The 25,286-nt window shown below is 41.6% G+C and overlaps 1 protein-coding gene across 1 annotated transcript in view; it reads right to left on the bottom strand.

Moving 5' to 3' along the window:
- Positions 1 to 25,286, bottom strand: part of HPSE (heparanase) — a 40,653-nt gene that overhangs the window by 13,008 nt on the left and 2,359 nt on the right. Inside the window, exons 2-10 of the mRNA XM_006768676.2 lie at positions 25,167 to 25,286; positions 13,897 to 14,042; positions 10,903 to 11,028; positions 5,868 to 6,041; positions 4,094 to 4,262; positions 3,718 to 3,765; positions 2,601 to 2,694; positions 2,064 to 2,170; positions 883 to 997 (exon numbers count right to left, since the gene is read on the bottom strand). Coding sequence (XP_006768739.1) covers positions 883 to 997; positions 2,064 to 2,170; positions 2,601 to 2,694; positions 3,718 to 3,765; positions 4,094 to 4,262; positions 5,868 to 6,041; positions 10,903 to 11,028; positions 13,897 to 14,042; positions 25,167 to 25,286 — 1,099 coding nt within the window. The remainder of the gene's footprint in view (positions 1 to 882; positions 998 to 2,063; positions 2,171 to 2,600; positions 2,695 to 3,717; positions 3,766 to 4,093; positions 4,263 to 5,867; positions 6,042 to 10,902; positions 11,029 to 13,896; positions 14,043 to 25,166) is intronic.

Raw genomic sequence — 25,286 nt, 5'->3', positions numbered from 1 at the left:
GGGGGGACCCGAAGCTGCAGCGGCCCCGTGATTGTGGGCTTCGCTTTAGGCCCAGGCAAGGGACCCCTAGCTCCTGGGACTGCCAGCTTCGACCATGCCCAGCTCCCATCACTGGCTCAACCCCTACTTCCTGCTATCACTGGCCAGGGTGGAAAAGGCACCTGATTCTCCAATCATGGCTGGGGGGGCAGGGCAAAGGCAGCCCCCCGCTCTTAGCTCCCCCCTGGATTTCCCATCACTGTCAGTGTCAGGGGGCTTCTTCCTGCTTTCCCTTTTGCCTCTCTGCATTGTGCCTACATATGCAAATTAACCACCATCTTGTTGGCAGTTAACTGCCAATCTTAGTTGGCACTTAATTTGCATATAGCCCTGATTAGCCAATGAAAAGGGTATTGGTCGTACGCCAATTACCATTTTTGTCTTTTATTAGATAGGATAGCCAATTCTTTGGGTGAGATTTTTGAACAAATATGTGATACTACTGGCTTACCTTAAGGTTAAATAAATTATGATTTAATGACATAAAAGTTTTAAAGCTTTGGATACTATAACCAATTTTAACATTGATTTACTCTTAAACATTTTTTGATCCAAGTTTTATACCTTGTAAAACGAAAGTCATAAAATTTCAAATGACCCCTTTTAAAGAAACCCCACACCACGTCCAAAATGGCTCACATTAAAAACATTATTCCTGGGTCTCAAGTTCTTCTCTTGACATACAAAAAAAGTTAGAATGGATTCTCTCTACCCTTTCCATGGTTTGGCTACACTGAGAGCACTGAATTTACTGAGAGGGTTGACAATTCATAGGAGGTTAAGACAGGGGTCCTGAGTATAGTCTAACCTACTCACAGAAATAGAAGAATCATGATCACTTACAGGTAGAGGTTCGAAGTTTTCATCCACCAAGTGGTAGTCTCCAGCTCCAAAAAACACTTGTCTCATCACCACTTCTATGCCCATCCTGGCCGACAGGCCCAATTTATCCAGCCACCTGGAACAGTGAGGCCCGACTTATTTCAAACTTGGAAAACAAAATAACTTAATTCTAATTATCCACTATTCTGATTTATTCATCTATGAAACCAGAAAACTGGTATTAATTGTAAATAAGTCACTCAAATCAAATGGAGACTATCCTTCCCTTCACAAGTTCCCATACTTCTGCATGATTACAAGTCCTAGAGGACTGTTAATACGCCATGGAAGTCCCCTTCAGGCTATGATTTGGTCTATAAAACCGAGTAGATAAATTCCTACCCCCACAGACAGTTATTCCTTGTCTTTCAAGTTACCCCTCCTCCCCATCCCTATGTGAGGTCTAAATACTACAGGGTTCCATGTAGTCAGGAGTAGTAAAATGTGAAATAAGTAGGATCACACTTAAACTTTTATGGACACCTCCTGCCCCTTATCTTTGGTTAATAGCAAAACAAACATCTCCATTTTTTTCTCTACTCATCATGCCCCCAGGAGCATAAATGATTTGTACTTTATTCTGGGCTTAGTCTCCTACTTTGTGTAAGTAAGACAGGAAAGAGAATAAGTCTCAATATGAGAGTGTTAATGGTGTTATGGAATGTAAGTTAACCAGTTGTTTAAAGCAATCAAGTTTGTGATGGTTGGAGTAGGAGTTCATTTAAATTCATTGATAGGTCCTCTGGTGTGACCTCATACTTCAGGCTCTAAACTTCTTGGGAATCTGTAATAACTGTGTAGCATGAACTACAAATCCTTCCAGAGTCAGAGCTATAGATACACTCCTTTACAACATTTTTGTTTTGTTTTGACAATGTACTTCTTTAGAGGAGGAATCCTTGGCATGGCCATGGGCCAAAATTAAGGAACAGAACTCCTAAAGCAATTCATTCATACAATGATTAAATACAGTATGTCCAACAAGCTTTAGTAAATCATTATTTGACAAAATCTGGCACAAATTTTGGAGCTCAGCCACAGAAACCATCATTGATCAGACTTTTAGCTGATGAGTTATTTCAATCAAATAGAATAGGAGCGTGCTGAAATCTAGTCCCTGAGGCCAGTGCTACTTCACTCACATGAAACCAGCCGCAAAGGTGTTGGACAGCAAGGGTGCTCCACCCCCATACGCAGAGCTTGTTTCTCCTAACCAAACCTTCTTGTGGGGTCTGGTCATCTCAACAACCTATCAAACAGGAAAGTCTCCATGGTAAATGCAAGCAAGCTGACCAACGATGGTGCTGGAGATTAATGATATTCAAAATCTTGTATTCCCAGACCCATCTGTCCAATAAAGTTACAAAATATGTTTGCAATCATTTAGGTCTTGGGTAACTTACTTTTATTGGAATTCTAGGTGTGGAATAAATGTAAACAATCTCATTCTTATAGCCTATGAAAGTTAATTCTACCAAAAGGCTATTAGAAGTATTTTTCATTTCTAATCAACGTCCACGGGTAGGACCTGATGCTAAGGGGACAGAAAGTGCATAAGATTAGCGCCTGTTCTCTAAGATTAGAAAACATGTAAATGTATACACTTATAGAATTTGGCACTAGCTAAACCACAGAATAAGGACTTTGGTTTTACATAAAAAAGAATAAAAGACTATTACCTGAAAAATTTTTTGCACAGGTAAAATAAAAGTATCCAATACATCAGGGTTTAGGAAATCTTCTTTGGTAGCAGTTCGTCCATTCACGTAGTAGCTAAATTATTTAGAAAATAATCAGAAAAAAATAACAACCTTTACTTTCTGCTTTTGGCAGAACCTGCTCTTCTTACTACCTCTATTATAAGAAAGAGGCAGAAGCTCTACTAAGGCGAGATGGCGATAAAAGGGGATCAGTTACTCTGCCTTGAGGAGACACAGTCATCAGTGCAGGGCCTCATGGGTTACTTGTTCTTCCGCAAGCATACTGGCTGTAGCTACTTATCTGTCTCATGAGTTAAAGGATAGCGTGCTTTGATCTTGTAGAAACTATCACATTATTTAAAATAAGTTTAAATTTTTGTTTTATTAAAATTTTACTACAGTGCTGTTTGAGACACTGTGATTCTTACTTGAATTATAAAGTCATTTAGCAGTTAAATGGAAATCATTTTTGGAATAAAAAAACACCAGTAAGTAAAGCTAGCAGTACTTTTTTAGTATTAAGAAGACATACCATTAGTAGATGAGTGGATAAAAAAGCTATGGTACATTTACACAATGGAATACTACTTGGCCAAAAAAAAAAGAAGGAAATCTAACCCTTTGCAACAACATGGATGGACCTGGAGAGTATTGTGCTATCTGAAATAAGCCAGTCAGAGAAAGATAAGTATTATATGATTTCCCTCCTATGTGGAACCTAATGAACAAAATAAACTAACAAAATAGAAACAGACTCATAGATACAGAGAACAGCCTGGCAGCTGTTAGAGAGGAGCGGGGTAGCAAGGTTTGGTGAAAAAGGTGAACAGTTTAAGCAAGAAAAAAAAACCTTATAGACACAGACAACCATATAGTGATTACCAGAGGTAAGGGGAGTGAGAGGAAGGTATGAGAAGGTAAACAGGGGATAAATGGTGATGGAAGGAGACTTGGCTTGGGGTGGTGAGCACCAGTATAATATACAGATGATGTAGTAGAGACTTGTACACCTGAAACCTACATAATTTTATTAATCAATAAATTCAATGAAAAAAGAATAACAACAACAACAACAAAGAACAGGAGACGTACTTACTGATGCCACGTAACTGAATCAATCACTTCTCCCCCAGTTTCCAGGAAACTACAAAATCAAAATCTATTATGTTATCACTAAATTCTCATATATATATATACACACACACACACACACACACACACACAATATATGCACAAGAAATGGGCTGGCTACTGCTTTAGGATCAGGCAAACACAAACTTCCTAACTCAGATACAAACTTTATCACAGGTACCATTTGACCCAAATCCTTGGTATTCTGAGCCAGTCAATGTTTTCTCTTTTGCTTAACCAGCTAGCCCGGCAGAAAACTGTTAATAACACGTGGACTATTGAAGATTCTACACCAGAGAAATACAGTTTTTAAGGAAAGAGATTCTTCCTCGAGCTCTTACTTGCTCAGCATCTTAACAGTCTTTCCCCGAGGCTGACCAACATCTGGACCATAGAGTTTTGCATTTTTGAAAGCAGATGTTCCTAGAAGTTTATGCAACTTAACAAAATCTTCTCCTAACTGCAATCCATCAATGAAAATACCAGCCTTCTTCTGGAAACTGTTAGGTTCTGAAAGAGCAATTTTCAAAAGAATCGCTTATGTAGAAATTTCTTATTTAAAAGCAAACATAACAAAACATTCTTCAAATTTCAAAAACCTTAGAATCCAAAGTCACGGAAAGTAGAACCACTAGTTATAAAGACAATATTGCAGAAAAACAAAGTTTTGAATTCTATAACTAAGGTATGAGGGCATATTAAAACTATTTGAAATTAACAACGAGGATTTTAACCAATGGATAGCTGAAAAAATAGAAGGTTTATATGTGCAAATGATCCTAGAAGTAGCAAAGCTGAAGAGATGGGAGGGAGGCACGGTGTCCAAACTACTTCCCACATATACCTTCACCCTGAAACCAGACCTTTTCTTTGCAAAATGGGGCTCAAGGAAGAGGGAAACATAATGACATCACTCTTTTATCTCACTGTGAAGAACAGAAGGAGTTGGGGATTGTAGGGTAGAAAAGGAGGGAGGGGGGAAGAAGGGAGGGAAGGAGAGAAGTAGGGAGGGATGAAGAGGAAGGAGGGAGGAAGGAAAGGAGGTTGGGAGATGGGTAAGGATGGGTTCAGGTGACCTATTATGCATATGGTGGCTATGGTAAGTTGTTCATCATCTAGCTAAGATACAGTTGCCTCTACCCTTCTATTCTGTGTGTGCGCGTGCTCTAAGTTGACAGTTATCCTCAGCAACCCGATCAGAAAAGCTGCTTCTAGACTTTACCATAACTCATACCGCTCCTGGCATGCATCATTTCTTGGCTTGTTTTCTTGTTGGTTTGGCTCCCTACCTCTAGAGTAGAAGTCTCAAGAGAGCAGAGACCTTGTTCTGGAGGCAGATTGCCTGGGTTCAAAGCCTAACTTCTCTAAGGATCCTCTAAGAGTTGCACAGCATCACAAAGCTATTTAGCTAACCTTTTGTTGCTCTTGCTATCTGTGAAATGAAGGTCATAATTGTATCTACTTCAGGGTGGTTAAAAAGATAAAATAAGTTAATACTTATTAAACACTCAGGACAGTGTTCATCATACTATTACATCTCATTTCCCATTTTATCGTCAGTTCCATTTGCTGATGTGCGAAAAAGGCACTATAAATATGTTTGAATGAAGTGGCTACTCATTCGCACTTTAGTTAGAATTTATACATTCCTTGCAAAAAAGAAGACAATCAGGAGTTTGACCTGGGTAGGATTCTACACTGGGAACTTCTAGCTTGAGCATTTCATGAGGGTTGGAATGGCGTTGCTGAGATTAACTGACAAGTCAAGAAACAGGTAAAGGAGTGGAAGGGGAAAAGCAACAGCCTGCTTTACAGTTTTGCCAAGTCCAGCCTGCCAAGCCTAATAGGCTTAAAGTGACCCTGAAAATCTCAAGGAAACTAGGGAACTGTGGAAGTTGCTGGTTTCAATGAGTTGTCCTCAGCTCAAATGTATCATAAACTGGAATTAGCAACAGGTTCTGGGATATACATAGGAGTTTTCTGCCTTAAGCAATCCAAAAGTTGCACTGTTGAGCACTGCACAAATGAACTAGAAGTGCATTTGCTGATATCACAAGTATAAACAAATAATGCCAAAGGGGAATCTCGTTAATGAAATGTTCCAGGGGTACTTACCATTGCCTAGTTCCCAAGAAATGTTATAACGCTTGGAAGAGCAGTAGTCCAAGAGCAGCTGAGCGTTAGAACTGTTCCACTGCAAGTCTGCTGTTCGTAGTAAGGCATTTAGACCAAAGATCAAGTCCAGTCCTGAGCAATTTGCAAAAGTATACAGTATATCCACTGAGCTTCCTAGAAAAGGAACATAACTTAATAGTTAGGTTGGCACCACAGGGATGAAGGCCTCCACTATTTCTGCTGTTAAATCTAAGGAATTTCTGTCCTAAGGAGTGAATATAATTATGAATAAGAGACAACAAAACTGGACTGGCAAATTAAAAAAAAATTAATGTAACTTCATTTGCTTCAGCTGTTTAATCAAGTCTCATGGAAGGTACTAGAAGCTTTGGCCTGGCACTCAGGTTTTATTCAAATGACCTCAGGTGAATTGGAAAAACCATATTGTAGCAGCTCAGTGCTCAATATGCACAGGCCAAACCTTCATCAGTCAACATAGCCCTAAGCTTAATAATCTAAATATCTTTAGTTATAAACCCAGTCACAAAATATTTTGGTAAATTTAATTAAAAACGTTTTTTTGAAAAATTCATGTATATGATTTATTAATTTTAAATAAATAGAATTTTGTATTAAAAACTGGCCCTGGGCTATAATGTGCCAAGGCACCCTGGAAAGCCACCATGAATTCACCGGTGTGATTGTTAGATTTAGCAAAAAACAAACAGAATACAGGGCATCATTTACAACAACATGGATGGACCTTAGAATATCCTGCTAAGCAAAATATGTCAGACAGGAAAAGTTAAGAACCTTATGATTTCACTCGTAAGTGGGATATAAACCTGAAAGCAACAAATGAACAAACAAGGAAGACAAACAGCCCAGCTGACGTAGTTCAGTGGTAGTGTGTCGACCTATGAACCAGGAGGTCATGGTTCGATTCCCAGGCAGGGCACTTGCCTGGGTTGAGTAAAGGGGATCAAATATATGGTGACAGAAGATGCTTTGACTTTGGTGGTGGGCACACAATGCAATGTGCAGATCATGTATCACAGAAATGTACACTTGAAACCTACATAATCTTATAAATCAATGTCAACCCATTAAATATAATAAAGAAATAAAATAAAAATACAGGGTATCTGGTTAAATTTGAACTTCAAAGCAATAATGACACTTTTTTTGTGGATATTCTATGCAATAGTTGAGAAATACAGTAAAAATTTTTTTATCTGAAATTCAAAGTTAACCAGGCAAACCTACTCACAGGGGTATTGCAGGATCTTTTAAATTGCAAGGGAAACACTTTGACGTCTGTTGGACAATGAGAATTATTACTCTTTGGTTGTTTGAACCTAATAACCTATTAGCAAACTCTTCAGCATTTCTTTTAGGCTAAATACGCTGTGAAAAAAATCCCTGAGTCACTAAAGTGCCATAAAAGTTTGAGAACTTTTGAACTCAGATTTTTAAACCATTACTAGTCTATAATCACTGTTTGAGAGTGGCAACAGTGTAATTTTTAGTGTTATCTTTAAATGTTATCATATGCTAAATAAGTTATTGAGATTTGCATGTATATTTAGTCACATGTTAAATAGAACTCTTGAACTCTCCCAGTTTAAAAACCAAATCTTGTGGGTGGGTGGGAAGAGATTAACCAAAGAACTTGTATGCATATATGCATAACCCATGGACACTGCAGGGTGCAAAGCTCTCTGAGCCCAGCTGCCCAGCGTTCCACTGGATCTTAAAGCCACAGTTTAGGACAGCGTGGGCCTTTGAGATTACTGAGTCCTCTCCGAGCCTCCACCCTCATTTTCCTTTGAGGAAATGGGCACCCAAAGAAACGAAGTGCTTTGTCCAATATCTCACAGTTCTTTGGTGGTGGTGCCATTACTAGAGTCTGTTATAAAATTCCTGGAACTGCCTACTCACTGCTATATTTTAGCCTTATACATTGCAGAAAGTGTCCTGATCAGAAATCTAAGTCCTGAGTTCCAGGCCTCACTCTCCCGCTTACAGACTGAATAACTGGAGGTGGAACCCTGCATGAGCCTCAGCTACGGATCTGCAATCCTAGAACTGGTACCATCATCCGCCTACCTATCTCACAAAACCAAGGTTGAAACTACACATGTGAAAACGCTTTGTAAGGCATGCATATCTCTTACAGCTATAAAGCACTGTTATTGCCCAGCCCCTTTACAAAGATTATGGCATTTTCAAAAAACCTGAAATGTTTGCATGTTAGCTGATTTATTCAACTCATACTTTACTTCTCTTCAATTTCTTCATTTTTCCAGATGCACTTGGAATGTGTGTAGCTTGAACTTCTATTATATGCCTCCTATCACACAACAGTAACATCTAGCATAAGGGCTGTATATTACCGAGTTTAAATCCACTCTTTAAAAAAAAAGTCTACTCCCTCCTCAAAATAAGAACAATAATTAGTCTTCCAGCCAGTATAGCTGCCCGGCTGGAATGGCTCAGTTGGTTGAGCATCGTCACCTAAAGGTTGCCACTGGATTCCAGGTCAGGGCACAACCTGGGGTGCAAGTTCAATCCCTGGTTGGCATGGATGGAAGGCACCCGATCAATGTTTTCCTATCACATTGATGCTCCTCTTCCCCACCCCCTTTCCCAACTCTCTCCCTTCCTCTCTCTAAGCATGCCCTTGGGTGAGGATTTAAAAAAGAAAGAAAACTCACAGCTAATTATCCAACTCTCAGTCATTACCCAATCTCTTATCCCTTCCTGTATGAGAGGATGGAAAGATCCCTGGGACAAAAGCAACCTAAGTGACATTAAACATTGGCACTGTCTCTTTCCCCGGCATCATACCATAACACACTTATATATTTACAGAAGTGTGTCCAGCATCCAGTGTGGGGTGGGTGTTGAGGGTGGAGGAGTATAATAATGAGGTTAGCTCATTGAATGCGATTATTTTAATAAGAGAGTCTTCCTTTCTGCAGTCACACCCAGAATTATACCTGTAACACATTGCTGCCTTTCCTGTCCTAGCAGGTTTGCAGTGTGTTTATAGTCTCATGATGGATGTTTTTGTCATCTTCTACTTAAGTGAAACACACCACCCACTGGGCTCTGGAATGAGAAAATGTCCCTGTAGCTTCTAGGACACCTGTTTTAAGGGTACAGGCCACTGGCAAAGCAAGGTGTCCTCCCCCAACAGACTCTTGTTCTCTCTTCCATCGTGCGATGCCACCCCACATGACTCAGGCATTACCAACCCCAGCCACGGATGTAGAACAATGTGCGGACACTCCCAATCGCTTTTGAGATACTTATCACTGTGATGAGTTGGTGCCTAGAACAAACACAAGGATTCCTATCTATATGTTGGCAAGACATACAGATTAAAATAGAGAATTTCAAACCAGAAGTCAAATATTTCCAAATACAAATAAACAATCTGTATTTGATACAGATTTTTGCATTGCCAAGAGGGTGGCTGGAGTTTTACTGATCCAGTTACTATGTAGTTAGCAAAGGAACTTTCCCCTGGTATAGGAACTATGAAGTTCCCAGTCCCACAGGCAGGAAAAGATGTTGAAAACCGGCCATTTTGGTTCCAAAAAGGTCAAACCTTTTTTTTAAAGGAAAATTTAAGAGAAATTGGTATACTATTTAATATGATTAAAGAAAAAAGTGGGAATCTGTAGATTACTTAATGCGGTGGGGTCTTCTCTAAGCAGGCCTTTATCATAAGGATTTATTGCAAATGAGGCCTTGCTGCTGTAGGTCTCTCTGTACTTCTGTCATTCCTTTAACGGGATCTGAGGTGGCCCTGCCTTTTGCCAAATCCCGTGCAACCAAATCAGAGTAGTCCCGCCCCATTTTAAAATGCAAAACAGTTTAGAGAACTACATTATCTATTAGCTTAGCATATAATGTATTTTCCAATTTCTTATGTGTTGTTTTTCTGTATCTTATAAATTTAAAAATATAAAAATTTAAAAATCTATGGGATACACCGAACTCCAGAGAGTGTACAATATAAATCTTATGAAGCTAATTTACTTTCAATAATGTACTTTTAGAAATGCTGACTAACCCAAATTAACTTCAAGATCATTTATTTTTCAAAAGTTCCAAGAAGATAGTTGTGGACTCTCTGAGCAGGCAATTTCCTCAACTGAGATCTGGGGCAACATCATCCCTCAGGAGGGTCTGAAACCACCATCTTTCAGATAAAAATATATTTCATAGTTAGATACGGCTTGCGTGTTTAGTTGCTTCAAAGCCCTGCGTGAGAACATCCTCCCATTTTGAAGATTGAAAAATGGTTTCCGTGAATGGAAATAACTTCCTGATTAGTTGTGCTACTCATGTGTTTGCAAACCACAGAAGAAAAAGAGAAAGCTGCTTCAAGGCCAAGGCTGTCGGTTATGACTCAGGATTCCTCTGCCTAATTCACCAACTCACAATAGGGGTTGCTTCTGGGAGGGGAGAGAGAGAATGGACAACAAGGTTTTCACATTCCACTCTTTATACTTTTCTATTTTACTTTGACATGACAAATGTATCCATGTCTTCCTTGATTTCCTAGCTCTTCAGAGAAGTTAAGGTTATTATTAGCTTATGAATGAATAGTTTCTGGGACAAAACTATTTTGTGGCTAGTAGGTAAAGTCAGGTGAAGATCAGAAAAAAAACAAACACCCATAAGTTTTGGGTTCAAGATTTCCATTAATTCTTTTTTTATATATAGACTTAATTTTTTAAAATGCTTTTTAAATTTAGCACCCCCCCCCCCCGCCACTGGGGATTGAGCCCCCAACCGGGGCATGTGCCCTGATCAGGAATTAAACCATAACCTCCTGGTTCATAGATCGACGCTCAACCACTGAGCCACACCAGCCGGACATCCCATTAACTCTTGACAACATTTGAGTATTATGCAGCTTTACACAACTGCTATAGGGCTTATTAGACTGAAGGCCAAGTTCAAGCTATCCAAATATTTTAGGGGCTGGGACACTTGCAGGGTGCCATTCATTTCTTACTTGAGTAGGTGGTGTTCTTGAACCTTTTATAATACTGTTCTCTGAGTAGAAACTGCTCTTGGGATGGCCAGTCCAGCTGTAACCTCTTCTCCACATCAGAAGGGATGAATCCAGACTTGCAGATATCTGCAGATGGGAGATAATTTAGAGAATCTATTTTCAGTGATAAGGTTGAAATCCCATACATTTATTTAGTTAGGTACTTAAATTGCTAAAGTAGGCTAAGTTTCTGGTTATTAGGTATGTGATCAGAGAAACTATATTCTGTTACAAGTCAAATTTGCTGGCTAACCAGTCACCACACACACACAAAAGGGCAGGTTTCTTAAGAAACATCGGCCATACACTGGACATAAATTTGCAATTCAGAAAGCCCCTCAGAAATGCGAAATTACCAGAGAACCCCTCTGAAGAAAACATAGATCAGTTTTCTTAAGGTTCACCTTCAAAATACAGAGAACTATGTTTTACTACATCTGATTAATGGTAATTTCCTCTTGCCATAATGGCAGGACAACAAATGTGGACTTTTTTTCTTCAAATCTGGGATCGTCAAAGCTTCTGAGGCCACAACATGTGCACCTGGAAAATCCCCCACTACCCTGTCAGGCAGACTGTGCCTCCTTATCACAAGACAGCGGGCCTGCCAGGCGCTCACTGCCAGGCCTGGCTGACCCACCGGCGACTTCCTTTCTGGGAAGTCGTGCATTCTGGCTTTCTGGCAGCCAGTGCTCTATCCATCCCTGTGCTCACAAAGGATGTTTCAGTAGCGCTTGGATAATTCCATTGACCCCCACCCTACCCCAAACAGGAAGAAGAAAATTGATCAGCGAAGGGCATTTTCTGGTCTGAACTTATAAGACCTTCTGAATGCACACGACTGCTGAGAAAGGGCCAGTAAACTATCCCAATGTGTTATTCAAAAAAAAGCCTCTTGTTTTTTTCATTTTTTCTTATTTATTTATTTATGTTTTTAAAAATATATTTTATTGATTTTTTACAGAGAGGAAGGGAGAGGGATAGAGAGTTAGAAACATCGATGAGAGAGAAACATCGATCAGCTGCCTCCTGCACACCTCCCCCCGCCCCCCCGCCCCACTGGGGATGTTCCCAAAACCAAGGTACGTGCCCTTGACCAGGAATCAAACCCGGGACCCTTGAGTCTGCAGGCCGATGCTCTATCCACTGAGCCACACCGGTTAGGGCTTCATTTTTTCTAATTACTATTCTATCAATTTTTTTAAATATATATTTTTTATTGATAGTATTACAGATATTTCCCATTCTCTCCCCTATAACCTCCTGCTCTAGCACCTTATTCTATCAATTTTGACCCAACATGGTTAACTGTTTTAAATACTTCCTAACTGAAGAAAATAAACAAAAGGAAAATACGTAATATATGAAAAGTGAAATACTTTTCACTAATATATACACTATACAAACATTATTATCATTCAATAATGTATATTTTTAAAATAATTGTTAAAGTAGTGATCCATTTGATGTCTATATAGCACTTACGAAAGACACAGGGCAAATCCCCGTGGCTTCCGTGGGCAGGTTTCTCAGGTGAAGCCCACACACTTCCCATATCAGAACTATCAGAGGAGCTTGCTAACCTTGGAACTAAGGTGGGAGCCCAGATATCCAGATATTTAAACTCACTCCAGGTGAAGTTTGAGAACCACTGCCCAGTAAGTCTTAAAATCTATTCTTAGAAGCAGAATATATCTCACATTCTCTACCTATATCTGTCATCCACATTCTATAGGGTATTCCAAAAAAATGTATACACACTTTAATAGCTGATAACTCCATTTTCACTCCTTTTCAGGTTTAACTGACTTGAAATAATGGGTGTAGCCAGATGAAGCTTTTAACAAAGAAAATTTATCCTAAAGTGCCACTAGACTTTTTTTTTTTTAATGGGGACACATAAAAGATAAAGATTACAGTACAAAACCGGCAACAGTCAATGAACTGAGGGCACACAAATATTGAACAAAATGATGATTATTTTTTTGGTTAATCCTCACCAGAGTATATTTTTTCCATTTTTTTTTCAGAGAGAATGGAAGAGAAAGAGGGATAGACATAGAGATAGAGATAGAGAAAGAGAGATAGAGATAGAGATAGATAGAGATAGAGAGAGAAAGAGAGATAGAGATAGAGATAGATAGAGATAGAGATAGAGAGAGAAAGAGAGATAGAGATAGAGATAGATAGAGATAGAGATAGAGAGAGAAAGAGAGATAGAGATAGAGTAACATCAATGTGAGAGAGACGTCAACTGGTTGCCTCCTGCACATGCCCCAGGCAGGGAACAGGGAGCGAACCCTCAACCTAGGCATGTACCCTTGACTGGGAATCAAACCCACTACCCTTTGGTGCTCAGGCCAATGCTCTAACCACTGAGAACACTGGCCACAGCTGAACAAAATGATTCTTTATGTTTGCGATTCCACTGCTTCACATTATCCGCAGGACCTGGACTAGAATGGCCACCAGTTTGAAAACAGGCACTGACAGAAAAATTATTCATTTCTGTAGATTCTTTTAAATTTTGAAAATGTACTATACGTTCGTAAACATGTTAATAGACACTGACTTTATAATTATTCAAAGTGAGTATACATTTTTTTGGACACCCTGTATTTCCAGAATAGAAGGGTTTCAACCCATTGCTGTATCTTCAGCCAGAAATACTCCCATCAGTTTGAGGCACTGCTACCTACATGCTCCCTCCAAGCAGCTCTGTCCTTCAACTCCAGTTGTTCTATTTCCACACAATTAACTCCCAGCTATGCCTAGCACACCTTTGTTTGGTGAAGTCTCACATTCATGAAAACATCAGGGAGAGGAAACCTGCCCACTGCTTCCTTCTTTTGTGCAGGTGCCTCCACAGGTCAGTTGGAAGCCATTAGTCTCTGACTGTATGCCCATGACTAGCCACTTCATGAAAATATATGGTTAATCTTTAAAAAGTTTCACCGTGATTTAACTGAGATTGCCAGTAACTTCTCTCTTCAAAGCTTGGCTCCTTCTTGGGATCAAATACGAGAAAGTCGGTCTTGGTGCCACCAAATCTCAGGTATGCAGGAGACAAACCACTGGCCAAAGTACGAAGCTTTGGAGAACTGTGAGGAAGACAAGCAAGAAATTAAAATTTTTCCCCACAGAATAATCTGATCAAACATATTTACTCCCTGTCTCGGTGGACCTATTTCTTCATGTCTAGCTGGACAGGCTGTGGAGGAAGCAGTCATATTGCTATATGGGGAGTCATCTCATTCTGAATCTTTCTAATGGCCAGGTTGCTCTCTAGGCACCTGGAGGCAGTGTGGAGCTCTAACTCTGGCAAAGCAGGACAGTGTTCAATCCGTCAAAAAAAACTCATAACATTTTATGATTGTTGGAGGCAGTAGGTAAGAGGCTGGAAAGTACAGGAACGATGACTTTGCGTTTCTTTAAAAAATAGATTGTCTTCAAAAATTTATGTTCCCACAGAAGTTCATAAATGACACAGGATTCCTCCTCCTCTCCCTAACCATCCCTTCCCTAAGAAAACCATCCTTTTAAATTTAAGTCGACTTAAATTTAAATTTAAGTTCCTGGCCACACTGCTTTCTGGAATGCTCTTCAAACACATAAAATCAATGCTGTGTCATTCTTGGATTGGTCTGATTTTAGTTTACATCTGGATTTATTTCAAATTGAAAAATCATCCCAGGAAAAACTATCTAATTGTCAATATTTCTAACATCCTAGGAATCAAAACCTAACCTAAAATTTAAAATTTTAAGATGTGCACCTGCTTAATTATACATAATGTTATGTAAAATTTTGAAAGATTTATTTACTTATGTTCAGAGAAGCGAAATTAAGAGGTGGAAATTGACCAAAGGATAAGTCTCCCGCATTAAAGAATGTCAGCGATTCCTCCTCACCATTTTTTTGTTTGTAACCTGAGAACTTTTTACTGTACTATATAGGCACTTTTTCCTGTCTGAGCCTCTTCCTCCATAAAAAGCACTTTCATGATGCTATTTATTTAATTAAAGACAAATATGCTAGTATTATAGAGTAAAACATTTTCTTTGACCTAAAAGTTCATTTTCTCTGCATCTTAATAGAAGTTAAAATATTTTCATGGGTCCCAGCACGAGAAAATGCAGTACAAAGTGAGGCTTCAGAAATGTCATTAAACTGGATTCACTCTGACAAGCACCCGACAACACCAGCACTCCGGGAGGGACGGCATCGGCCACAGGAGCCTCACAACCACTAGAAAATATGCAGAAATGCTCACTTGGACGAGGTAAGGATCCAGAAGACAGCCAGTCCCCTGACTGTAGGGAGGAGGACCACAGCATCATTGTGTAATGGGCACAGAATTTCAGTTTGGGAAGATGGAAGCTCTACAATGGGTGGTGGTGATGATTGCACGACAATGTGAAAGTACTGAATGTCAGTGGACACTTTAAAATGGTAAATTTTATGTTTGGTATATTTTACCACATAAGACAAACCAACTGTAGACACAGTGTGATTTCAACAATGAAAATAATATAGGAGATAAGAGTGATGATTATTATTATATGATCAGATGGATGATAGACTCTTTTCTGTTGTTTTTCTGTATTTTACCTCTTTTCCATAATAAGCACATGATAGTTAAATTTATACGGGATTTGTGTGTGTGTGTGTGTGTTTTAATGTTTTTTTAAGAATAGATAAAGAAACCAAGATTTACTTAAAGGAGCTATCGCTATCCATTAATTTATTCAATAAATATTCATCGCAGGCCCACTCAATGCCAAGCATCATGCTAGTTATTGGGGGCACAATGGCAAACAAGACAGAAATAGCAGCAGTTCTCATGTAATGCATAGTCTAGTGATATAGATGAACAAGTAAACAAGCAAGTCCAAAACAGTGCTATGAGAATATACAAAGGGATCCTAACCTAGACTTTGGGCTGGGGGTAAAGAGTGGTTAGAGGTTTTCCAGGGGAAATGACTTCATTGCTAGACATTCAAAAATAATAAATCTTATCCAGATCAAAGATAGTGAAGTAGGATTGAAGGAAGTGTTTCAGGAGTAGGGGGAAGTCTGTGCAAAAACCAGAGGCAGAAGAACATATGGCACCACTGAAGAGCTGACAGGTGTGCCAGAGCCTAGAATTGGGGCAAGGAGTCGCTGAGAGAGGATATCTGGTGAGGCAAGTAGCACCATGACACGGAAGGCCTGTAAGCCACCATGTCTACAAGTTCCAACTTTATATGAGAGCAATGGGGAGCCATGGAAGGATTTAAAGCCATGAAGTGGCCTCATCAGACTTTTATTTTAGGAAAGAATCTCAGGCTATAGTATAAATAACTGAATAGAAGGGCCAAGACTGTAGTCATAGTAATGTAAACAAAAAGTAATGGGCCTGGGTAAGATAACGGCAGTGGGGATGGAGAGAAATGGATAAATTCAAGATACATATGAAGGTAGAAATACCAGATTTGCTGTTATTTGAATGTTGGAGAAGAATCAAGAATTGCCCCTGGAAGCATCTTGAAAGAAGGTAATATTTGCTGAGAAGAAGAATAGGTGATAGATTGGAGTTGGGGGTGAAGGGAAGGGGGGCTTAGTTTTGTAGAATTTGAGATGCCAATGGAACACTTACCTTTCAGCAGGTAAACCATATTTCCAGCAGGCCCTTGGCCATGTGTGCCTGAGTTCAGAAGACATACAGGTGAGGTATAGGGTGGAGAGCACTCGGTCTAAGAGTCAGTGACTAGTACCCCCAGCCCACAGGTGCAGAGACATGGCCCTAAAACTGATACAGGGCCTTCCTCAGAGTCACTCCACTGCCTTTGGTCAGGCACTGATTCTAGTCCTTGACATATTGATTGTGTTTGATGATAGAGGAAGCTCATATAAATCTGTGTAGCTGGTATTTGTAAGATGTGGAGAGGCTGGGGCTTTCTGGGAAATGTGAGGTGGGGGGGGGGGGGGGGGGAGACAAGCAACAGATAGAGGTGCTGTGGCATCACTAGATGTGCATCTGTGCATGGCTGGGGTCAGATGTATGAGTGTCAGAGCCTAGTTCCCAGTGGTAGTAACTCTACCATTGTGGGTCACTCTCAGTCACATTACCCTGCCTTTATTACCTTCATCCTCAGTTTGCTCCCTTGGTTTCCTATCTGTCCCAGTCCCCACCCCTGACCTAAGCCCTGTGAAAGCCCAGACCTTACCTGTGTGGCTCCTCGGAATCGTCACTGTGCCCAGAGAAGCATCTAGATAAGTCCCTGGCACACTGCTGGTGTTTAATAAGTATTGGTTAAGTGAATGAACTATTGAGTCCAGCCTGCTGAAAGGGCAAGTCGGGCCAGGCAAAGACTGTTTTCTGGACAAAATAAAAACCCAATGCTCTGGCTCCTGCCAAGGAAAGGAAGTCAGATGTTTCCAAGTATTGGTATTCAGGACCTTTTTGTTTGTCTCGTTGCAATGGAACATTTTCTTGTTTTGAGAATACAATATTGATGCCTTCTTACAAAAAAACAAAACAAAAACAAAACCAGATTGAAAACAGATGCTAAACATGTCCTAAAAATAAAACCGATCAAAGGTATTTCCATCATATATAGGAAAAAGAAAAGGGGGGAAAATCTGCCACCGCCACAGTGACATGGAAATAACAAAAGGACACAAAGCAGCTGCAGATATTCATTTCCGGAGCAGCTGTTAGGGGAAAGAAAAGTCTGCAGGTATTTTTATATTATCTTATGTCTGACAATAGGCTGCATATGTCTGGCACAAAAGCAAAGGTGTGCTGGAGCCAGCTTGTATTGGCTCGGACCAGCCGGTGAGAGCCAATTGTTAAGTTCTGAGAACCAGTTGTTAAACTGTTGGCAGTTTGAGATTAGCCATGGTGGGATTACTTATAACAGAAATTGGAAGAAAACTTACATTAGTCTCCCCTCCTCCCAGAAGGCTCATGGTTCAACATTTCCTAGCCCACCACTGCATGAACAATAATTCAACCCACGGAAGTGGGTAAGACCACTCAGGAGAGTATGTGAAGTGAAAAAACACCTAGGCCAGAAGTCTGAAGAGCATCAACATTTAAGAGAAGCTAGAGAAAGTCATGGAGAAGAACCGTTAGATAAGTGGGGAAACTCCCAGAAATGGAAGTGACACAGGCCCAAAGAGATGAGATAGTGTTTCAATTGTCAACCTTGCCAAATGCTTTCAACAGACTGTATTAATTTGCTAGGGTGCAGTAATGAAGTACCACACACTGGGTGGTGTGAACAAGGGACACTTATTGTCTTATAGTTCTAGAGGTTAGAAATCTGAAATCTAGGAGTTGGGAAGGCCACCATCCCTCTGAATGAACTGGGGAAGGATCTATTTCAGCCCTCTCCTAGCTTCTGGCAGTTCCTCATAGCAACATACCTCTAATCTTCACAGAGTGTTGTTTCTGTTATGCATGTCTGTCTCCAAATTTCCCCTTTTTATAAGGACATCCGTCATACTGGATTACAGCCTGCTCCATTCCAGTATGCCCAGTTCTTAACTAATTTTATTTCTGCAATGGCACTATTTCCAAATAAGGTCACATACTGAGGTACTGAGGGTTAGGACTTCAACTTATAAATTTGCAGGGGAACACCCAAACATTCAATCCATGTCAGAGACCAACTTGAAAGTTGTTCACAGGATTTTGCAATAAAAGAAGGTGATTGATGTTGGAGAGATTTATTTCATGACACAGTGATGGGGACAATATGAAGGTGGAACAGGAAGGAATGGGCAGGAAGGAAAGCTGCAAAGGGAAAATGAGGGCAGTTCCTGCAGAGGCACGCGTGCAGGGAGGAGTTTGAGATGGGAAAGACTTGAGGATGTTCCTATGCTGACAGGGAGCATTCAATACAAACAAAGATGTTAAAGATCCAGGGAAGAGAAGAGATGACTGACAGAGCAAAGTCCTTGGGGAGGCAAGAGGGGACAGGATCCAGAACAGAGCTAGAATTGGCCTTGCCCAACCAACTGAACCATCCCATGCACCAAAAGGTCACCAGTTCGATTCCTGGTCAGGGCACATGCCAGGGTTTTAGCTCAATCACCGGCAGGGGGCATGCAGGAGGCAGCTGATCAATCTCTCTCTCTCTCTCTCTCTCTCTCTCTCTCTCTCTCTCCCTCTCTCTCTATCTCTCAAAAAAAAAAAAAAAAAAAAAAGGAAGAAAAGAAAAAGAAAAAAAGGCCTAAGAAAAGAGAAAGGAAGAAAGGACATAGCCATGGTATGTCTGTAGGTTTGATGGCAGGAAGAAAAAGAAGTTCCTGTCTAGTGACTTCATTTCCTTTGGGAAACAAAAATGTGGTCATAGGCTAAGAGTGATGAGATGAAGATGGGCTCAGAGTTTTGAAGGAAGTAGAGAATGAGAGAATCGGGGAAATGAAGAATTAAGAGGCGCACTAAGGGATAAGTCTGAAAGCCAAGAATTTATAGTGCAACATCAATCCATGTGGCTAGGAGAGTCCCTTCCACCCTCAAGAACTCTATAACTCAGCTATACAGTGTGGCCACTGAGACTAGAAGCAGCGGTAAATACATAAAGGTGGCTTATTAATATGAATTATAATCCACAACTAGATAATATTTTCCATTTCAGGATTTCATAGCCACCCTATAGATTCCAAAGAGGGAAAATACAATTAGACTAAGCTAGGTTTGGGTTTTAGCAGGAACAATGGGGCCGGGATTTGTGGATATTATCACATGAGCGGTTTATGTAGTAAATCAAAAATCAAAATCAGAGCGAGGAGGAGGCTGTTCAGGATCCACAGAGTAAAGGAGTTAAGAGAGTAAGGAGTTTAGTCCAAGAATGGGAGGTTTTAAGATTTCAGATGTTGAAAGGTTCTTAGGGATGAAGAATCAAGGCATGGCCATGGCATTAGGTGGCTGAAGCGGAGAGAAGCAATGTGTGCTAGTAAGTTGACTCCCTAGCGAAAAAAAGTGCTCTATTTTTTTTAAATTCTCATCCAAGGATATGTTTGTTATTGATGAGAAAGAGAGAGAGAGAAAATGATGTGAGAGAGAAACATCAATCTGTTGTCTCCTGCACATGCCCAGACTGGGGATAGAACCTGCAACCTGGATATGTGCACTGACCGGGAATCGAACCCACAATCTTTTGGTTCAGGGGACTATACTCCAACAGAGCTACCCATTCAGGGCAAAAGCGCCCTATTGTTTAGCGTTTGCCAATCTCCATGATGTAAATATTCCCACCATGGCTGAGTTCAGGCTATCAGTGTTGGTGTCACTGGTGGAGGTGGAAAGAGATGCACACGTTTTACAAGTTGCTGCAACCTGATTCCAGTGAAACACTGAGTGAAGATTATTTTGAAATGTGGGTGTGAAGAGATAGAGAGGTAGTTTATTTACGTGGACTTGAAGTCATCTAGGATGACGGTGGGGCAAGAGAAAGGAGAGGCAAGTATGAGATCTGTGTCCATCTTCAATCGATAACATGTGAGTTGAGAGGGGAGCAGCGCGTGGTGACAAGGAGCAGAGGATGAGACCCAGACATGGAGACAGTGAGCCTCACCCTGGAGTCCTGATAGTCATCTATCTCTAGCCTGCAGCAAGTTCATCTAAACTGAGTGCTTGGGGCATGTGGCATAGATTATTTCTCTTAATCCTAAAACAACCCAATGAGGTGGTGTCATTATTATCCATATTTTACAGACAGGGAACCTGACACAGGCACCAAGCCATTAGGACCTGAATCACAGCAGGCTGGAGTTCAGACTGGTGGGTAGTTGTCTGGAAGCTGCACTGGGGAATGGGAGAAGAGTGCAGTATGGGGACTGCCCAGCCTCTACTCCAGAGGAGTCGCATCGACTTCTCTACTTCAGAGTTCTGCCAGGGCCAGGAGTGGCAGGCTTATTCTGTGAGGAGCACAGAACAGGACTGCCATGCAAAGGGCTCCAGGGGCCACAATAGAAGGTTTGAGGAGGAAGAGAAGAATGAGCACTCAGTCAGGGGGAACACTTCTCAGAGGTTAGAAAATGTGAGTCTGCGTGGCTTTGATTGTTCTCAGTTCCCTGTTTCTCTTTGGTTACTTCTGTCAGCAACAGGCACATAGAGCGCCTATGGCTCTTTCCAACATCAGTTATCAAACCTTACACTAGACATTGAAAATAATCAGTAATCTGATTATCAAAAGTCATTATTAATAAATATTTATCAAATTGGCAAAAAGGGATGAACTTTGCTGAAGAAAAATAAGCAAATCCTATAAAAAGCAAACACAATGGCATTATCGTTGCTGTGGCTGTTTAGCAACAGGACATTACACTGTGGTTCTAGGATCTTTATCACTGACTCAGCGCTCTACTGTTGTACACTGTGTTAGTGAACCTTGTTTGATTGACATGGGGACTGCATTGTCTAACACGGTAACCACTAGTCACATGTGGTCACGAGCATTTGAAAGGTAGCTAGTCTGAATTTGAGATGTGGTGTGAGTATAAAAATATACACCAGATTTTGAGGACTTGACTAGGAAAAGAATGTGAAATATCTCATATTTTCATATTGATTACATGTTGAAATAATATTTTGTTACATAAAATATATCATTAAAATTAATTTCATCTGCTTTTTTTTTAAACCTTTTTTTAGCATGGCTGCTAGAAAATTTAAAATTACATGTATAGCTTGTATATGAGAATTACATTCTATTTCTACTGAGCAATACTGGTCTCAGTCCACCCATCTTTACGGGCGAGGAGATTTTTTCCATTGATTTTTTTTTTTTGAGTGAGTAAAGGGGAGAGAGGACAGGGAGGGAGAGAAACATCAATGTGAGAGAGACACATAGTTTGGTTGCCTCCCACATGCACCCCACACCCTAGCTGACCCAGGTACGTACGTGCCCTTGACCAGAACTGAACATGTGACCCTTTGGTCCTCGGGTTGACCCTCTAACCACTGAGAAAAACTGGCCAGGGCAGGTTTAGGAAGTTTTTGATTAGGCTGTTGATTAGATACTTCTGGGAAAAGGGCAAATTGAAAAGATGGTTCTTTCTAATTCTAGATTGTTCTATCCCTGGCATTTACATTCTGTGTGCTCTGTGTTCTCTAATTGCAAATGTGAACAACAACCCAAAAAACCCCTCTGCTTGCCATCATGGGAATGGAACCATGCCATCTGATCACATTTGCATAGGCCTCTCTGGAAGTACCCTGGAGGCTTAGACCCTGCTCCTCCTACTCTCAGGTCAGTGCTGCTTTCACTAGATCAATCTTCCTAGTTTCTGTCTGGACAACCTTTTTTTTTTTTTTTTTTTTAAAGTATATCCTATCCTGTTGCCTTAAAAAGTATAAACTGCTTTACCTTCTTTTTGTGTACTCTTGTCTCTGCAATTAGCATTTGGGTTCAAACTCTGCTCCTTCCAGTATTGGCTGGCTGACCAGGGGCAAGTTACTGAATCTCCCTAAGCCTCAATCTCTTCCTTTTTATAATGGGGATAATACCAGTACTGACCTCAGAGTTTTGTAGTGAAGACTAAATGAGTTAATACCTAGATCCTAGAAGGTGCTTAGAACAGGGCCTGGCCTATTCCAAGGGCTTAATTAGCATCGGCTAAGTTTATTATCTGCTCCTCCTTACAGCAGCTTTCATCTGCTGGGCTCTTGCTATCATCACCCAAACATCCTCACTTTTGAGGAACTGTCACAAAACAATGCCCCTCTCACCCTCCCTTCCTGTGGACAGATATTAAGCTCAGTGGTGTCTTCTGAAAAGGAAGCTAAATGGTTTGTCTTCTGAGATGGCCAGGCTACTCTGGGCACTGTGCTAACCATCCTGGAGCTGGGCCCTCGGACCCCGTTTCCGAAGGTAGGTCTTAGAGAAGAAGGAGAGGGAGCGCCTGCCACTTGGAGCTGCAGTCTTTGAGCTCTCAGCTGGGAATAGTGTGGATGTGACTGCAGATGCCTCTGGGGAGTGGGCATCGAAGACAGCCTCTGCTAAGGAAGGAATCTGGAGTGGCCAGGAGCCAGCCCTGGAGGGAAGCCCATTTGAACAGGAATACACTGTGTTTTGTAAACCAAAATCAGTTTTATCTATTGCATGTTGGGCTTTTTTGGTTTTCATTATCCTCCAGCCTTTAACAAAAAGGTGGGGGTCAGGGAGGAAGAAAGAGTGCTATGGGATATAAAGAGATAGGTTTAAGAGCAGTTAAAGTTGTGGTGGGCAAACTGAGGCTCGAGAGCCACATGCGGCTCTTGGCCCCTTGAGTGTGGCTCTTCCCCAAAATACCACGTGCGGGCGCGCACGTACAATGCAATTGAAACTTCGTGGCCCATGCGCAGAAGTCGGTATTTTGTGGAAGAGCCGGTATTTTGTGGAAGAGCCACACTCAAGGGGCCAAAGAGCCGCGTGTGGCTCGCGAGTCGAGGTTTGCTGAGCCGCAGTTTGCCGACCACTGATAAAGGTATCACCTGCACTAAATTGCAGACTGGAAGTTCTGTGTGTATAGGGGGCTGAGGGTCCCAGCCAATTGGTTAGCTTAACCGCAGGGTGATCAGGCCTAGATCCCAAAAGTCATACTATAGGTTTTTTCTTTTGGACCTGTTTTCCCAGGAAGATATCCCCAAATGCCCTTCCTTGGGGAGGGGTGGGACAGATCCTGGCTGCAAAAGCAGAATAGAACCTGAGTTCTCACTTTTCAGTAAGTGTCATTTACTTAACCCCTCTGTTTTCAGTCAAGAACATCTCCTCTCCTATCATCTCCCACCACCCCCACCAAGCTAGGCCTAGGGTCCTCAGATATGTAGCCTATACTTTAGAGTTTCTCCAGAGTGACCTTTCTGTCCCAACCAGCTGCTACCTGTATCACCTTCCTACCCCTAAGGGGGAGGGGAAAAGTGGGGACTCCACCACCAGGAAATTCTTGCTCTCCTGCCACAGAGGGAAAGATAGAGGTTAACTATGATCAAAAGATACAATGAGAACTGGTGAATGGTTATCAAATACTTGCCATTTTCCAGGAAGAAGCTGTTAGCTTACTTTGTGAACACTCTGTGTCAAACACTGTGCTAAGTACTTATGTGTCATCTCATCAAATCCTTATTACAGTCCTGCAAGGAAGTTTTATAGAAGTTCCATTCTACAGGTGAAGAAATGGAGGCTCGGAGTCGCCAAACAACCCATTAAGAACTAAGCCACCCTGCTTTGGCAGAGTTGGGAATCCAGCCAGGGCTGGTCTGACTGCCAATCTCTAACCCAGTCGGCTACCTGCCTTTATTTGCAGAACAAATGACTGAACTTAGCAATGGCAGCTGACAGTGTGAGCACAGGAAGTGCAGCATGTAGGTGATTGGCAACGGCCAACGACACCTAGCTGTCTGGGTTGGTTGAGGTGTGGCCGCCTCTGGAGGTTCTCATGACCTAGATGAGTGGCCTCGATGACCTGTGGTCCCTGCAGCTCTCCATCTTGGGATCAGCCTGCACGCGTGTGGCAGGGGCTAGGGACCTGCATCAGGTCTGGTCTCTCCCCCATGAGAAAAAATTACAGCCCACAAAGCAGTGCCACATTTTGAGCCGCAACTTGGAGAGGTGTCTTTTTATTAAGGCTCTGTAAGGCACTGCGATCGTCTCCCTGGTCTCATTTATTTAATATTTAGACTTTAAAAAAAGTGTAATATGGGAAATCTCTGTGCCTAATTTAGCTGTGAACCTAAAACTGCTCTTTAAAGGTGTATTTACAATATCCATGTTTTAGGGATATAATTTTAAAGTGTACCTATGGAGTAAGTAAGCTTTGAGATATTTTCCATCTATTTTTTTAACCCCTCCCGGAGCCCGGAGCCTGCCTGCCCCAGGGGCACTTGCCCTGCACTGTGCAGCAGACCCAGGCTCACAGCTCCGGCGGCTCTCGCCCGCCCCTCTTCCCAGCGCGTTGCCGGGCAGTTGGGAAGTTTCTTCCCTAAATTTCCTGTTAATACCTGGCCCTAAGTTGGCGCTCAGTCAACATCTGCTGAATGAATAAAGTAGGGAGGAATGAGTGGTTTGGAGGGAGAGGGAGAGGGAGAGAGAGAGAGAGAGAGAGAGAGAGAGAGAGAGACAGAGAGAGAGATTTTGTCTCTTGTCAGAAGAGACAAAAGAGCGGAGGGGAGGAGAGCGGTGGCAGGGCGGGCGTGGATGTCAGGAGCCAGGAGCGGGCACAGGGGCACAGGGGCCGGGCCCGGCGCTTACCCCAGGAAGGTGAGGAACCGCGGGTCCGTGGCCAGGTTGGCGTCGATGGTGAAGGACAGGAACGCGGGGCTCACCTGGTGCACCGGCTGCTCCGTGGAAAAGTCCAGCTCCACGGCGTCC

Source organism: Myotis davidii, unplaced genomic scaffold (assembly GCF_000327345.1).
Source record: "Myotis davidii unplaced genomic scaffold, ASM32734v1 scaffold420, whole genome shotgun sequence".
Lineage (NCBI taxonomy): Eukaryota > Metazoa > Chordata > Mammalia > Chiroptera > Vespertilionidae > Myotis > Myotis davidii.
This window is presented reverse-complemented; position numbering and strand designations above follow the sequence as displayed.